The 13,109-nt window shown below is 51.6% G+C and overlaps 2 protein-coding genes across 9 annotated transcripts in view; one reads left to right on the top strand and one right to left on the bottom strand.

Moving 5' to 3' along the window:
* The window catches only part of REEP1 (receptor accessory protein 1), a 53,611-nt gene extending 43,347 nt beyond the window's left edge, over positions 1 to 10,264 (top strand). For 4 of the 8 annotated variants that reach the window (XM_082759371.1, XM_082759373.1, XM_082759375.1 and 1 more), the window contains 3 exons: positions 8 to 43; positions 5,649 to 5,797; positions 7,062 to 10,264. In XM_082759371.1, the coding sequence (XP_082615497.1) occupies positions 8 to 43; positions 5,649 to 5,797; positions 7,062 to 7,133 (257 nt within the window). In that variant the 3' untranslated portion in view covers positions 7,134 to 10,264. Of the gene's footprint in view, positions 1 to 7; positions 44 to 3,079; positions 5,574 to 5,648; positions 5,912 to 7,061 lie in introns of those variants that run through there. The other 4 variants (XR_014317416.1, XM_082759372.1, XM_082759376.1 and 1 more) reach the window with 4 other exon arrangements.
* A 702-nt stretch (positions 10,265 to 10,966) lies between these two features.
* MRPL35 (mitochondrial ribosomal protein L35) lies at positions 10,967 to 13,068 on the bottom strand. The gene is made up of 4 exons (XM_082760031.1): positions 12,912 to 13,068; positions 12,611 to 12,785; positions 11,460 to 11,604; positions 10,967 to 11,330 (listed from the first exon to the last, which is right to left on the bottom strand). The coding sequence occupies exons 1-4, from the start codon at positions 12,940 to 12,942 to the stop codon at positions 11,142 to 11,144; spliced, it is 540 nt and encodes a 179-aa protein (XP_082616157.1). The 5' UTR covers positions 12,943 to 13,068; the 3' UTR covers positions 10,967 to 11,141.
* Positions 13,069 to 13,109: the final 41 nt, after the last annotated feature.

Genomic DNA, 13,109 nt, shown 5'->3' with positions numbered 1-13,109 from the left:
CTTCCAGCGTGCACGTGCTGCTCGGTGTGCCGACTCCTGCGAGGTGAGTGCCGGTTTTCCTGCGTCCCTGCCGGGCATGGCCACGTCCCCCAGGCTCGCTCCTGCTGCCCCTCACTCACCGCCTGCCCTAACACCAGAGAGGGAGCGAGGGGAAGGCCGGGCTGCGAGCCCCTCCGTGAGCCGTGTGTGTGTGTGTGCTGGTGGCAGTGCTCACCCGACTGACACGGGGGGCTCCCTGGAGAAAACCCTCCCTCCTTTCTCTCCTGCCCTGCTCTGGCCCACGTTTCTGTGTGATGGGCAGGACATTTGCATTTGGGACGGGCAGGATAAGTGGCACAGAGCCTAGGAGCAGACCCTGCTGTGATGAAATACGCTCGAACGGACTCTCCCTGTTTCGTTTTGTGCTAGAGATGTTTTTGGGAAATGTCTTTCTGTCCCCAGCACCGCTCACATTGATAAACTTGGGGTGGTGGAAAGAGGCTTTGGCAATTCCTGGGCACCTCGGCTCATGTGCTTCGTGTTCGCTGTGCACGCAGCATCACGCAGCAGTGATGTTTGGTGATCCCAGCCTGACCCCCTGTCCCCTTGCACACCGAGTCGGTGGCAAATTGAGCCCTGCAGCTGGTTTGTCACCCTCCCTGTTCTCCTTCTCCAGCTCTTTGCACTCTGAGTGTGCCATTCCAGGAGAATGAAGCCCGTTTAAAGCTGCCTCTGCTTACCCAAACCCAAAGCGCTCGGATTCACAGGACATTTTATTAGCACCCTTCTAATTCGAGCCTGAACCGATTTTATGGATTTGCCTCTTTAGGGGGTATTTACAAAAGAATCACCAAATCCCTAAGTGCTTAATCAGCATGAATTCATCTCAGGGAACTCATTTAATGATGCTGCAGCGGTAATTAGCCCAGCGTGTTTACCAACTGGGCCCAAAGTCGTGTTGCTCTGGTTTAAATTGAGTGCTCTGCCTCTCAGATCGGCCTGCCTTGTTTTTTGTTTTTTTTTTTTCCTTGACATAACCCGTGTCAATAGGAATACAGCGAGGCTCCAGCCCCGAGGGTCCATTCTGCCTGCACGGGCTGGGGCTGCCCGCTCCCTTGAGTTCTTTCTCAAAGAAAAGAGGGTGAAGAGAGAAGCCGAGTTTGCTTGGCCAGGACTGAGTCGTTCTGCAGTGCTGGCAGGGATCTTCCCTTGGTTCAGACCTTTGGGTGGCTGCTTTCAGGACACAAACACTCCAAGTGCTCGTTCCCAAGGAGGTTATCATCCAAAGGGGCAGGTGGGCAAGCCTGACATCGAGCAGGCTGTCACAGGCTGTCGTAGCTCAGCCTTTTTGGCAGGAGCAGTCCCCTCAGTGCTCTTGCAGGTGAAACGGAATTGCTCCTCTTGCTGTCTGACTCACAACAACCCCACAGCTCTTAGGAGGTACTGGGTACTATCCTGAGACACCCTAGGTAATATCCTCGGTAGTATCCTGAGAGAGGCAGCGACATGTTAACAGCAGCTTGGGCCAAGGACCACAGCTCAGGACCTTCATCTCCTGCTCTGGTACCTTCACGAAACTCGAGCGTGGGCATCCTCCCGCGTCTTCTCGACAGCTTCTGTCTCAGCTCCTCTTGCTCTTGTTCAGTGCCTCGGTCAAAAACCTCGTTCCGAGCTCCTCCCAGGGCTGCAGCCACGTTTCTGACAAATCTCTTCCACGTCCAAGGCCTGTGGAAAGGCAGCCCGCAGCCCCCAGGAACAGCAAGGCAATTCCCGGGGGGCTTGCTTTCCCCTTCGGGAAGGACAGGGGGAAAATCTCCAGGGATGTCTGCTTGCCTTCTGGTAAATGCTGGCGTGCTGGGTGATGTCCAGCCTTGCGTTTGGGCCTTGTGTTTAAGAAATAACCAATTTCCCAGTCAGTGCTGGGATCGCAACTAACCCGTGCTGCTGGGGAGAGCTTCCTTGGCATGGCTGAGAGAGGGGGGAAAATTCAATCTTTGTAGGGAGTGAAGGGATTTATAATCCAGTGGGTATCAGGAAAACTATGGCTGCGTGTATCCGAGGGGGGATTTGGCACTGAAATGCTGATCGGGTGCCTCAGGCGTTGCAAGGAGCGTGCAGGGACTCCGGGAATGACCAAGGGGAGTGTTTGGTGGATGTGGCACCGCAGGGCCGTGCCCCGTGCCAGCCACCAAAACCACAGCAGATGCCTTGAAAACCACAGCCTGGCAGCCAGCCTGGCCTCGGTGTTGCCAGCCCTACACAGGGGCTGTCAGAGCTCCCCGAATTAAACCATTGAAACAGTCTGGGTCACTTCGTTCCTCTTCCTACCTAGTTTTGCTCCCAGCTCTCGTGCTGGGGATTCACAGATATATTTTTTTAAACCTTTCTTTCGCTGAGCTCACAGGCCAAACAACGACTTGCTGTTGCTCCAGGCGTTTTATGCCTCAAAATTTCCCTCTTAACTGCTGAATCGATTGTTTTCAGGTGTGATTTGTGTCAGTTCGCACCCGTACCAGTGGCAATCTGGGAGTTTCTCTGGTATTTAAAAATATTTTAATATTTATTTGAGTAATTTCCCCAGAAAACCAGTAGGCTCTTCGAGTACGTTTGCATTTTAGCAACCAAGTCCAAACATCCATGGCTGTTTAATGACCTGCAGTTCAACCCCAGATAGTTATGAAAGCAAAGGCGAAGCTCTCTGTGCTCTGAACCCATTCTCCTTCCCCTTCTCCACCCAAATGCCTTCCCCTAACAGTTTATTCTTTCCTTTTTCTCTATGTAAATATTACGGGACGCTGATGTAAGTGTTACGGATCGCATGGGTTTTCTTCCGAGGTGTTTGGAGTAGCCTAGCACTTAACAACTTAATCCCTCGTGGGCTGTGCTGGCATTAACTGGTGCCTGCGTTGACGATGTTGGTTTGCCGTGGTGTGGTGGTTTTTTTTGCACTCGACTTCAGCTTCGGAGAGCTGAGCTCCTGCCTGGCCCTGCTCTGTGGCTGCTCTGGGTTTGGCAGCAAGAAGTGTTGGGGAAGGACGGGACCTGGGTCAGTGCCTTTTGGAAGTGATGGCAAATTTGTCTTTGTTCCAGGGAAACGAAGCTGATCACCATCACGTAATAGCTGCTCTCCTGCTAAGTGCGGAGCTCCTTACGTGGAGGATCCCCCAGAAAGCCTTAGCTTTGGAGTGACTTCGTCTTCCCTTACCAATACACCGCCTTGTTCCTGCTGCTCTAGTCTGTGCCTCTGGTTTGTCCGAGTGCCCCAGGACTTCCAGAGCAAGAAATATTGCCTGGGAAAATAAAGGGGATCCACCTCTCCAAAGCACTGGGGAGCCTGATTCCCACTGTATTTCCGTATCCAAATCTTTCCGTGTCCAAATATTGATTTATCAAAGTCCTTTGCTCGTCTGGAGCTACTGGGCGAGGTCCTGACCTCTGTTACATGTGTAAACCCATAGAAAAGTTAATCTAGTCAGTAAAAGAGCAAGTGCTGGCAAGGCAGCCTGCTCCAGAATCGTTTTGTAGTGCCAGAAGGGTTTTGCCAGGGAGATTTTTCAGCCTGTACAGAATCACCGAGAGTAACGATGACGAAGATCTGGCCCCACGTTTCCTTGCCCATGCTGGGCTGTTCCCCGTGGAGCATTGAAGAGCTTTGATCCCAGCTCTGCAAAATGCTCCAGCTTGCAATATGCCCAACTTCAGGACTTCCCACCCAGCGTGCTGGTTATATTACACGGGTTCCCTTGGAAGGAATTAGGAGAGGGTGAGAGGGGCTGGAATTAAGGGCTCTTTAAACCACTTACAGTCAGATTTTGCCTCGCCTTAGGGCGTAGAGGAGTATGATCTGCTCTGGATGCCAAAAAGCCATGTTTGCAGGAGGCAGCAGTGGCTTCAGCCTGGGACAGCAGCGGTTTTCCCAGCTGTTTTCTGGTTTTCCCAGAGAGGTGGGAGGTGAAGGCACCCAGAGGGCTCCCAGGTGGGCAGTGAGAGCCTCCTGGAGGCGAAGCCCTGCCTGGAGCCTCGGCCCAGCTTCCAGGGGATTTTGGGAACCTCTCTGCCTTGGGGTCGAAGCAGCGTGGGCCAGCCTGGGGACTGAGCTCTCCCCCAGGCTTCAGAGACCAGCTCCAGGCTGGGGACGGGATGCTTGGGGTGCTGGGGGGAGTGGAGGAGCCCACGGGGTGCTGTGCATCTGCCCTGCTGCTCGTGGAGGCACAACACAGCTCACAGCACCTACAGGCTGTGCCCAAGCTCTGAACAAAGCTTTTAAAACAAGCTTGTCTCCTTCTGTCCTTGGCTTGGAGAGGCACCGAGGGCCATCTCCTGCAGCCAAGAGGACCCAACCGAGGCTTCTCCTGGATATCTCACTTCCCACGTGGAAGGAGAAGACTGGAAATAAAATACAACGTCCCTGCACTGGGATAAAAGTCAAATTCCAGCTCTCCCTGAAGGCTGTCTCGGTGCGTCCCAGCCTGCCCACGTGAGTGGTGGTCCAGGGGTAGAGACACTCTACCTGCAGCAGCCACAGCCTGAGCCTTTAAGGGTCTGAATCGGTCGTGATCAGACATTTGAGAATTCTTTTGCTGGAGTCTTTGCTCCAGCAGAGTCCTGCAGTGAGGCTGAGACACGAAGTACATTATTTCTGTCAGTCAAGAACATCATTTCTATGTGTGTTTATAAAAAAGGGACCCAGCAATTGTGATTCACGTCGTCTAAGCACCAAACACTTCCACTCCTGCCATGTTTTAGAATAAAAAAATAAACGTGACTGGCAGTTAAGCTCAGAGAGCTCCAGCCCTGCTGGGAAGAAACTGCCCGCAGAGAGGCAGGGAGCTTGGTGGCGCTGGGTGTCCCCTCTGGAGCTCTTGCTTTGGGCTGGCTGCTGAAAACACCGCCTTTTTTTCACTGCCTGGATTTGAGGCAGCGAATGCACTGTCCCAATAACCAGCCCCACAAAGATCATGTTGTAAAGCACGAGGAGGAGAAGCACCAAGCAGGTGTTAGCGCTCTGTAGTCACGGCCCCACACTCTGCCTTCAGATCCATCAGGGGCAGCCGGCTGTGGGGTTTGCTCTAGGGACAGGAGAGGATTTTTCTCCACTGATCTCGTAACAACACAGCCTGCTGAGAGCCCCTTCAATGCCCGTTGAAGTTTTTGGTTCACTTCAGTGGATTTTAGGCTGGGCTGTAGGCTGGAGCTCTCCCAGCTTGCAGTCAGGTGTTGCTGCTGCACTTTGTGCACCCCAGGAAGCTCTCCCCAGGCTGTGCCCCAGCACTCCCTTGGTGTCTTCAGAGGATGCTCCTAAAAAACAGGACATGTAGGAATGATGGATGAATCAGCAATTCAAGAAATCAATTATTTCACTTATCCCTCAGCCCAACAAACACATTTCTTTCTAGAGTCAACCTCCAGAAAAGCAGACCGTGAATTTAGTCTAAATTCCACATAAATCATCCAGGTAGAGCTTGTCATGTCTTTGCAAACGAGGTCCTTTTGATTTCTAACCCCTCGACTGCCGTTACTGAGTGTGCAGTGTGACCCCCTGACCATTAATCCCGGGAGGTGCATGGTCTTGCAGTGAGCTGGGGTTTGGCGGGGCGCGACTCGAACCATGGCTCATCTTCCTCCTGCTTTGTCTCCACGTTTAGCCCGTAACCGGCCACGTTAAGTAGATGTGAAGGACAAATACGATAAATACGAGCAGCCCCGGCAGGCAAACTGTGAAACGCAAGGCTCGGTGTTCTCAGATGATGAGGACAACGCTTTGTTGGATTGCGCATCCACCAACAAAAGGCCCAAAAGGAAGGATCAGCCCCTTGAGGTACTTCTGCTGTCGAGGTTCCTCCTTCTGTGACGTTCTTTGCCTAGCTGAATGAACTCCTTTCTTTGGTCTAAAAGCAGAGTCCAAAAGCAATACCTGCCCAGGCTTTCAGGGGTGAGTCTTGCTGGGGGAACGCTCAGATTCCTGCACATGTGGATATCAACCCCTCATTTTTCTTATCTGGAGAGGAATTGCTATTTTTGTCCCTGAGACAAGGTTCTCGGGGGGAGAACTGCCGGCACCCACAGCCGGGGAGCTCCCAGCTCAGAGCCCGGCCCCTCTCGCTTGAGTGTGCACCCGGCCAACCCCACCGAAAGCAGTGATTTTTGGGATTTTAACACTTTTGAATCAGGCCTGGGATTAACAAATATGGTTTGTTAACGCCCTGGGCATGGAGCTGGGGTCTGCAGCCCTGCTGTAGCGCTGGGATTTGAGCCAGGAGATCTCACTGTGGGGAAGGGGAATCTGGTCCCCCCTCCCCATCTCCTCCTGGTGGGATGGAGAATCACAGGCTCGGGGGATCGCTTGGGACTTTAGGACTGATTGAGGATATTTACTGGGCAGCTGATGGCTGCTTTGCTGTAAGAGCGGGCTGGCTTCCCAAAGAAGCCCTCTGCCAAGCTGCAGGAGCTATCGCAGGGCTCTGGGTTTACAGACGGACACCGAGGCAGCAGCTCAGAGCCCGGGCAGATCTCCGTCTGTGGCAGGATCCCTGATACCCTGATGCAGGGGTAAAAATTCAGAGCAGCTGTGCTCCCCTGCAGCAGCTGGTAAGCATTTACTCTGTGATTCTGACAAGAGCCAGGGCCAAGCTGAAGGTTTTCGGATAGAATCATGCACCGCAGACATCATTTGTTGTTGTTTGCTTACTCGTCTACACTTGGAAACACCAGAGCGGGCTTCCTAGCACCGCTTTGCTCTCTGGATCCAGTGGCTGCAGGAATTTGCACCAATTTCCCTGGGCTGCTTTGACCATCATGGGATTAGGGCTCTTCAGCCATGCCTTTAAGCAGGCGCCAGAGGGGCAGGTGTTGGTTTGGCTCAGGTAAGGGGCTGCAAAGGTTTTCAGAAAGGTCCTCAAGCAAAAAAAAAGTCCTCAGCTGGTGCTTCGTTAACGAGCTGCAAGGCCAAGAGATACTTCTCTCTTCATGCCTGAAACAGGATCGGTATCACAGAGGTGCCACACAGACGGGTGAGTTTTAAGGCAAGAAACCAACATTTCCTCACACGCCGATGATGTTTTCTTTCTGTTTTGCCTCTGCAGGCACCGCCTAGGACCCTCAGACCTCGCTTCAGGAAGAAAAGTACCTCGTCCTCTGCCACCGAAACAATGTGAGTGCAACGAGCCAATCGCACCCAGATCCACAGAATGTCTCTCTTCTGCCTTAACGAGCTCCTCGATAACCACGTAGGAAACAGCAGCGGGATGGACGTGCTCGACGTGCGGCGCTGTAGACGCGGCCTTTCTCTCTCTCCTCTCTCTGTACCCCGTCCCACGCTCCTCGCGCTGTCGGTGGCACGGTCGGGGCGGTCTGACGGAGCCCTGCAGATTCAGAGCCCTCCTTTTGTTTGCAGAGCGTCCCCTTCCTCGTGCTAACCCCGTCGGGCCGTGCATTTACAGTTCTCGTGTGTGTCTGCGTGGCTCTGGCTCTGCGGAAGGCAAAACCACTCAGCTGCTCACGATGCTACACGGACAGCGCGTTGATTTGTGGCTTTACCATTAAGGAAGGGGGCTTGGGGAAGCCACGGATTTCTCTTCCCTCCCCTTCCTCCTCAAGGCAGTGGTGGTGGAACAAATATTTTGGTATTCTGGCTGTTCAAAACACCTCGTTAGGACTCGTTAGGGAAGGCTGAGCTGTGATGTCGATCCTCCTCCTGCAAGGATTCTCTTCCTTTGAGCCAACCACCGCGTTGAAGAGCCAGAACTTAGAGAGGATGAGGAAGAGAGGTGCGAGGTGAATGGTTTCAACGCTGAAAGGGGAGCCTGAATTTTGATCAGCCTGAGCCAGGAGAGCTTTGTGTGGAGAATTTCCTTCTGGAGCAGGGGGTTGGTGAGAGCCGCGGTGTGTTTGTGTCCATGTAGATGTGTAAAAGGAGGGGAAGACGTCCTAGGGTTTGTGTATTTGTGCTTGGTGTCTCTTGTAAGTGTCCCGCATGTGAATTCACACATCCGTTAAGCGCGTGGCCCCTCGTGTTTGCTCTTGGCCCTAGACTAGATGAAACCCTTCGCGTTACCCAGAACTGCCCTCACCGAGGGATCCCCGCGCAGCCTGCACCACGAGCAGGGCTACTTGGCTACTGCAGGGGCAGCCCAGGATGCCAACAGCCAGTTGGGAGGCAGCAGGCTCAGACAGAAAGCTGCAGTGGCCTTTGCTCTGCTGGATGCGCATCACGATCCCGGCTGTCCCTGCCCTAGGCAGCCCCAAACTTTCCCCCAGAGCTTCCCAGGTATGCGGGGAAGAGAGAAATAGGCTGTGCGTGCACACAAATATTTTTCTGAGCAGGCTGGGAAGTGGGGAAAGCAAGCAGGTGCTTCCTGAGTCTGCCACAACATTCGGCCCCATCGCCGGAGAATTTTATTTCCTTTACGCGTGCTAATTAATTGTGGCTTGCAATGGGTGAGAAGGAAGAAGTCCTTGGAAAGTAAATTGTAAAAACCCCAGAGTCCTAAATAGCACTTACAGAAGAGTCAGTCCTTATAACATAGTCAGCAAATGCTTTGAGGAGCTCAGCTTGTGTGTTTTATTTTTAAGCAGCTTTGGAGTTTGATTTATTTTGGCAAGCATTAAAAAGAAAGAGAAAAAACTGCCTGCGGTGTTAGCAGAAATAAAATCCTGTTGCAAGCAAGCTACGTTTCCCTGCTATGCAATAGGCTGCCATAAGATAAAAAGCTGACAAGTTTGCACTCAATTATGCCAAAAAAAAACCAACAAACCATAGAGCTACAACAGCATCTGACAAATTCTGTTCTCAGACACGCTGCGCTAACATTGAATCTCACTGAAAATATTAATCGTGTCTAATCTGCTGTTTTATTGTAAACTTGACTGTTTAGATTCTCTTAAGTGCTGAGGTGAAATCGTTGACAAGGGAGTTGCCTTATATCTCTCAAAACATTCACTGTATAAAGGAGAAAAATAAACCTTTTCGTATGTCTGGCAAAAAAAAATAATAATAATGTATTAAATTATCAACTGAGCTGTATATTTGTGTATAGATAGACAAACGTGAATGCCTCACCACGTCCACGTAGTGCCCTAGCGTTCTGTCCACAGACCAGCCGTGTGTTTGGTTTCTCCTCCTCCCCACGCAGGCTGTTTACAGGTGTTGCCCGAGGTCTGTCCTTTCACCCTGTGGCTGTTTATTTCAAATAAACGCCAGCCATGAAGTCCTTTCTCCAGCTTTGCTTCGGAGCCTGATTCAGTGAGCGGCCTGCCTGCACTGCTGCTGACCCCTCGTGGCGAGGAGTTTGGAGGTGAGCAAATAAATGCAGGCCCTAGGAAAGGCAGCCTCTAGAGCTCCCAGCCTTCAGCCAGCACAAGGCTCGAGCGTAAGGTGCAGTATTTTAAGGAAAATTCGGGCTGAAGGGAAACTGCATCTGGTCCATGGTAAATGGGGCTGTAAATTACTTCACCAATTTACCATAAATTCACCTCAGCTCTGAGGACGTCAGGCTCAGGGCAGCCCGGTCCCATCCTCTGTGCCTGTCCCTGTCACCGCAGGCAGTGTCAGCGCAGTTTGTGCTTGCCAACTGCTGAATCAGGATCACAGCAGCCAGAGAGACTTCATTTTATCCCTGTAACCACAGAACAATCCCCCGCCAATTAAATTGTGTAGGCGCAAACCCAGCACGGAAGGAAAATCAGGTTATTTACTGCTAGTGAGAGGGAGAAAGCTGCTGGAAATACAGCGCTCCTCAGCCTGGTGTAAACAACCTGCTGCCTCCGTCTGCGCCCTGAACGCCGTGTTCCCACCTAACCAAGCCCCTGCACTCGTGACAGAGCGCTCGTTAATCACAGTCCCCTTCCTGCTGGTTGTTTGGGGTACCTGTTCTGCATCTGGCATCGTACTTGAAGCAGAGAACACGGTGTCAGGATTTGTGTTTATCCAAACCGAGCAGGGATCGTCGCCGTGCACGCGATGCGATTGCTTTGCTGCGAGCAGCAGAACCCTGTGCTGAAGCCTCCCGAGCGCGGCCGTCACGACTCCAGAGGCTGACGTTTCGCTGGTTTTGTCACACCGCTCGATACACATCTTGAGTAAAGTCTTAATCTTTTCTTTCAGGAAAACAACGACGATGACATCCGTAGTCTGTTCAATGTATCTGGCAGGCCAGAATCATTATTTGACTGCTGTATTATTTTTATCTCAATTCTGGCTGACTGTATATAGATGTACTCACTAAGTGCTGCATGTCCTTCGGAACTTTTCTGTATGATGAACTGGAAAAAAAATACAGCTACTGAACACTCTGCGTAACCCGTGAGTTCTTTGAAACGCCACAGCCTCGGGTAGGCAACCATCTCCTGCCACGCCGGTGGCGCTGGAGCTGACAAATGGGGAGTACCTAATTAATAAGGGGTTAATTATTAGGAAATATTTGAACCTACTGCATTTCACACGCTTGCTAAGTTTCCAGTGGTGGTCTTCCATACACACAGGTGAGCAGAAGTGCAGTGCGTGAAAAACAAGGAAAGACGCAGAGCTGACTGCTTGCAGATGTAGATTAGGACCCAATGAAGCCATTCCACTACTCAAAAAACAACATAAAATACAAAATTCCAGTCCCACGGTGGAGTTCTGCCATGAAATTTGGCTAATGTTTTTAATTGCTTAGCAAAACCACAAGTAACCATTTCCTATGCTAACATGGAGACATGGCAACAGCGTCTGTGGTACCGTAACGGGCAGCGACACCAAAACAAAATCCCACTCTTCTCTCCTTGGTAGCAAGCTACCAACACGCAGGGACATCAAATACCCTGAGGTTAAACATGTTTCTTTAAAAAAAATAAGTATTTTGAGTTATCTGCTAGCTTTTATTTTAGACTGTATTCATCCACACACATAATCTTACACACAACCACAAAACCAACAGATTTCAGAACGCTTAGGTGATGAGCTTGGCTCTCACCCTCTCCTAAATAAAACACAAATTGACCCTCAAAGTAGTCTTGAATATTCCTTTATTTTGGGCCCCAATACCAAAATTCTGACCAAATGCTACGCGTATGTTTATTTATAAAAGTAACATATTAGATTTATGATCTAAAATTCAGATACAGGGGCCATACCACACAAGACACCACCTCTTTCCTAGAAAGATGCAAAAAATAACAAATCTCTACACACGAAGATTCGTGCGATCATGGTACTTCTGGTAGGGATCATCAACGTACCAATTTCTTCTTTTCCAGAAAGAAGTGGTCATTTTATCGAGGAGCTTACACTGCGTTCTGGTGCACAGCACCATCTCTCTCAGACGCTTCTTCTGGGCAGCAGACTTCTTCCAGAGTTTCTTCTTGTAGCCAGACTGTCAGAAGAAAACACACAAAAAATTAAGTCTCCCTATGCACTCTTCCATGCTAGTTACTAACAGAAGGAAAACAGCCCACTGTCTGTAAACACAAAGCTTGTCTGTCTTAAAAAAATAAACTCTTACCTTTCTCCTCACCCAAAGGCCATTATGCAGCCGGAGAAACCGGTCGATGACAGCTTTCACGGTTTTCCTCTTTCCCTTCCGTAAACTATAGTAAGTGACGGTCCTCACGGGCTGCTGAAGTATGGTTGGAAGTAGAGGTGTGACTCTAAAGGAAAAAAGAGGAGGAAATAGAACAGGAATGAAACAACTCTTTCATTAAGCCACTCACTGGATTTTTCACATAATGAGAAATCAGAAGTGCTCTGACTTGAGGATTAACAAAAATTCACGTCACGTTACAACACATCATTCAGCAAGCATACCTACCAATGCTAACTGCACCGCTGAGTTTCAATTGAAATAAATTAATCTTGCAAGTTATAGAACAACTTTTCCATTTACTCTAAGCATAGCTAAATATTTAAGAGCAAACATACTCAACTGTTATTAACATTCAGAACTTTCAGAGTATTAATGGTCAGCAAGAGAATCAGTGATTATAACAAGGCTATTTGTAAAGTCAAGTCTACACCTATAAAGTATACACCATTATACATCCTCCTTCAAGCATTATGCTCAACTAGAAGACTTGGGATTGTAATTAACTCGTTTATTAGACCAAAAAGCAGTAAGTAGCTTCTTAGCCAAGAAAGAGGCCACCTGCTTCTTGCCTAAGGTGCCAAGGAGGGAATAAGCTTAGTGAAAACAACTGCCTGACAGGAAGCTGTGGGGAGCTGGGGGTCGGCCTCTTCTCACAGGTCACTGTGATAGGACTGGGGGAATGGCCTCAAGTTGTGCCAGGGAAGGTTCAGGTTGGAAATGAGGAGACATTTCTGTCAGAAGGAGCAGTCAGGCCTTGGGACGGGTTGCCCAGGGAGGTGGTGGCATCACTGTCCCTGGGGGTGTTCAAGGAAAGGTTGGGCCTGGTGCTTGGGGACATGGTTTGGTGGTGACAGTGGTGGTTGGACCAGGTGGTCTTGGAGGTCTTTTCCAAGATTAATGATTCATTGAATTTCTGCTCCTCATCTGTTACATCCTTCCCTTGCTTTACTGGTGAGCTCCGGCTGAGGGCAGGCAGCACAGAGCAATGCCTACCTACCTCCTTACCCCCCACCCCCCAGAAGCTTCCCCCCACCCCAAAATCACCCCAGCACCGCGCAACCGCCCCCTACCTGCCGAGGACGGAGGGGAAGCCCCCAGCGGGCAGGCTCCCGAGGGGCCCCAGCCCCTTCCCCAGCAGCGGCGGCGCCTCCCTCAGCCACCTCAATCCCCTGCCGGGCACACCTCGCCCCGCGCCGACACCTCGGGCTGCCCGCGGGGCCCAGCTGCCGAGCGGCCGGAGGAGCCCTGCGGAGAAGCACAGCCCTCACAGGCGGCGGCCCTGAGGCGAGCCCCGAGCCGAGGCGCCGCCATTTCGAGGGCGCCGCGCTGCCCCCCCCACAACATGGCCGCCGCCCTCCCTCAGCCACCGACCCGCCAGAGCCCCGCGCAGCGCCGCCGCCATGTCCCGGCCGCCACAGGAGGAGGCGGAGCAGAGCCCAGGAGACGGCCCCGGGAGCTCCACGCTGAGGGCGGCGCTGACAGAACCGGGAGGAGCCGCGGCCCCGCTCCGCCTCACGCCGCGCTCCAAAATGGCGGCCGCCCTCCTCCTGCGCGCCTCAGCGCGCCCTC

The sequence above is a fragment of the Aythya marila genome, assembly GCF_965140915.1.
Source record: "Aythya marila genome assembly, chromosome: 4".
NCBI lineage: Eukaryota > Metazoa > Chordata > Aves > Anseriformes > Anatidae > Aythya > Aythya marila.
The sequence above is the reverse complement of the archived record's forward strand: the minus strand, read 5'-3'. Positions and strand labels throughout refer to the sequence as shown.

What these genes read in the sequence shown, in the direction of transcription:
- MRPL35 (XM_082760031.1), bottom strand. Translation starts at nt 12,942, where the DNA reads ATGGCGGCGGCGCTGCGCGGGGCTCTGGCGG. An exon ending in GCTGCGCGGGGCTCTGGCGG is followed by an intron (nt 12,786 to 12,911) that starts GTCGGTGGCTGA and finishes GCTTCTCCGCAG; the next exon opens with GGCTCCTCCGGCCGCTCGGC. An exon ending in GCCTTTGGGTGAGGAGAAAG is followed by an intron (nt 11,331 to 11,459) that starts GTAAGAGTTTAT and finishes TTCTTCTGACAG; the next exon opens with TCTGGCTACAAGAAGAAACT.